Genomic DNA, 1744 nt, shown 5'->3' on the forward strand with positions numbered 1-1744 from the left:
TTGTACTCGATCCACTTTGTAAACTTGTCGATGGCCACCAACACATGGGTAAAACCTCCTAGCACCATAGCCAAAGGCCCAATCATGTCTAGGCCCCAGCAAGCAAAAGGCTAGGATGGTGGTATGGTGATGAGGTTATGCGCCGGGACATGAGCCTATCTGCCGAAGGACTGGCAATTGGTACACCGACGAATGAGGTCTTCGGCATCAGCCAAAGCTGTTGGCCAGTAATACCCAGATCTGAATGCTTTCCCGACTAACGTCCTTGACACTGCATGATTGCCACAGACTCCATGAATTTCTTGCAGTATTTCTTTGCCTTCCTCGACTAGAACACTTCATAAGGATGCCTATTACTGAACTGCGCTTGTACAACTTGTCGCTAACCAGAACATAACCCTTGCTTCACCTGATGATTCATGTAGCCTCATCATTTTTTTCATCAACGCCAGGGGGTACCTTCTGATCGTTGATGAAATTGATGAACGGTGTCTGCCAGTCGACCTCGATCATCATGACCTCTCGGTCGGGCTCAGAACGGCCCGGAGCGATGGTGCTTTGATCTGGTGCCTTGATGGACGAGTGATGTAACTCGTGTACAAATACTCCTAGTGGGATGTTTGCTCGATCGGAGCCCAACTTCGAGAGAACATCTGCCCCCATGTTGTTGTCCCGAACCACATGATGGATCTTAAGTCTTGAGAACTTGTTCTCGAGCTTGCGTATTTCCACAACATACACGTCCATGGTGTCCTTGTTGATGTCCCACTCCTTTTTGATTTGTTGAACCACTAGCAAGGTCGCCGTAGACAAGTAATTGCTTGATGCCAAGAGAGATAGCCAGGCGTAGCCCATGCAGTAACCTCTCATACTCGACTTCGTTGTTGGAGACCTTAAATAGTATCTGAAACACATATCTGAAACATGTAACCCAATGCTCTGGCATGTTGGCTGGAGCTGCAACTTGATTTTCTCGCCACTATGCCATGAAGTCGACTAGTGCTTGTGATTTGATGGCGGTGCGAGGCTTGAATTCGATGCTGAGAGCTCCCAGTTCCACTGCCCACTTGGAGATACACCAGCTGCTGCACACCAAATGCATGGCCTTCCTCCGGGCGCTCCACCATGATAGCTGTGCTGATGACGTGAGTAGTCGCGGTGATGTAGAGCAGCAGGTTCTCGCCGGCAATGGAGCGGTGAGGATAGGGGGCGATTGGAGATGATGCTTGAGATCTTCCAGCACCTGTGCCGCCTCCTCTATCCACTAGAACTTGTCATGCCACTTCAAGAGCTTGAAGAAAGGTAATCCTCTTTCCCCAAGTCGAGAGATGAATCTATTAAGAGCTGCCATGCACCCTGTGAGCTTCTAGACATCCTTGATCGTCTGTGGGGCCCCCATGTCGGTGATGGCAGTGATCTTCTTCGGATTGGCTTCAATTCCCCGGTGGCTGATGATGAACCTGAGTAGTTTCCCTTGTGGTACAACAAAGACGCACTTGGTTGGGTTGAGCTTCCATCAGAATTTGTGCAAGCTATTGAAGGTTTCCTTGAGGTCGTAGATGAGCTCGTCGCGGTTTCTGGTCTTGATGACCACGTCATCCACATAAGCTTCAATATTGTCGTGTAGCTCATCGGTGAGGCAAAACTGGATGGCTCGTTGATATGTACCCCTATGTTCTTCAACTCGAAGGGCATAGTTTTGTAAGCGTATGCTCCAAAAGGGGTGATGAACACTGTCTTGATC

General features: G+C 49.2%; 1 protein-coding gene across 1 annotated transcript; it reads right to left on the reverse strand.

Annotated features, from left to right (window-relative positions):
• Window positions 1–417: 417 nt before the first annotated feature.
• Window positions 418–747, reverse strand: LOC112896455. Its single transcript, XM_025964429.1, has one exon. It carries the CDS (start codon window positions 745–747, stop codon window positions 418–420), a length of 330 nt encoding a protein of 109 aa, XP_025820214.1.
• Between the last annotated feature and the right edge of the window lie 997 nt (window positions 748–1744).

Source organism: Panicum hallii, chromosome 1 (assembly GCF_002211085.1).
Source record: "Panicum hallii strain FIL2 chromosome 1, PHallii_v3.1, whole genome shotgun sequence".
NCBI lineage: Eukaryota > Viridiplantae > Streptophyta > Magnoliopsida > Poales > Poaceae > Panicum > Panicum hallii.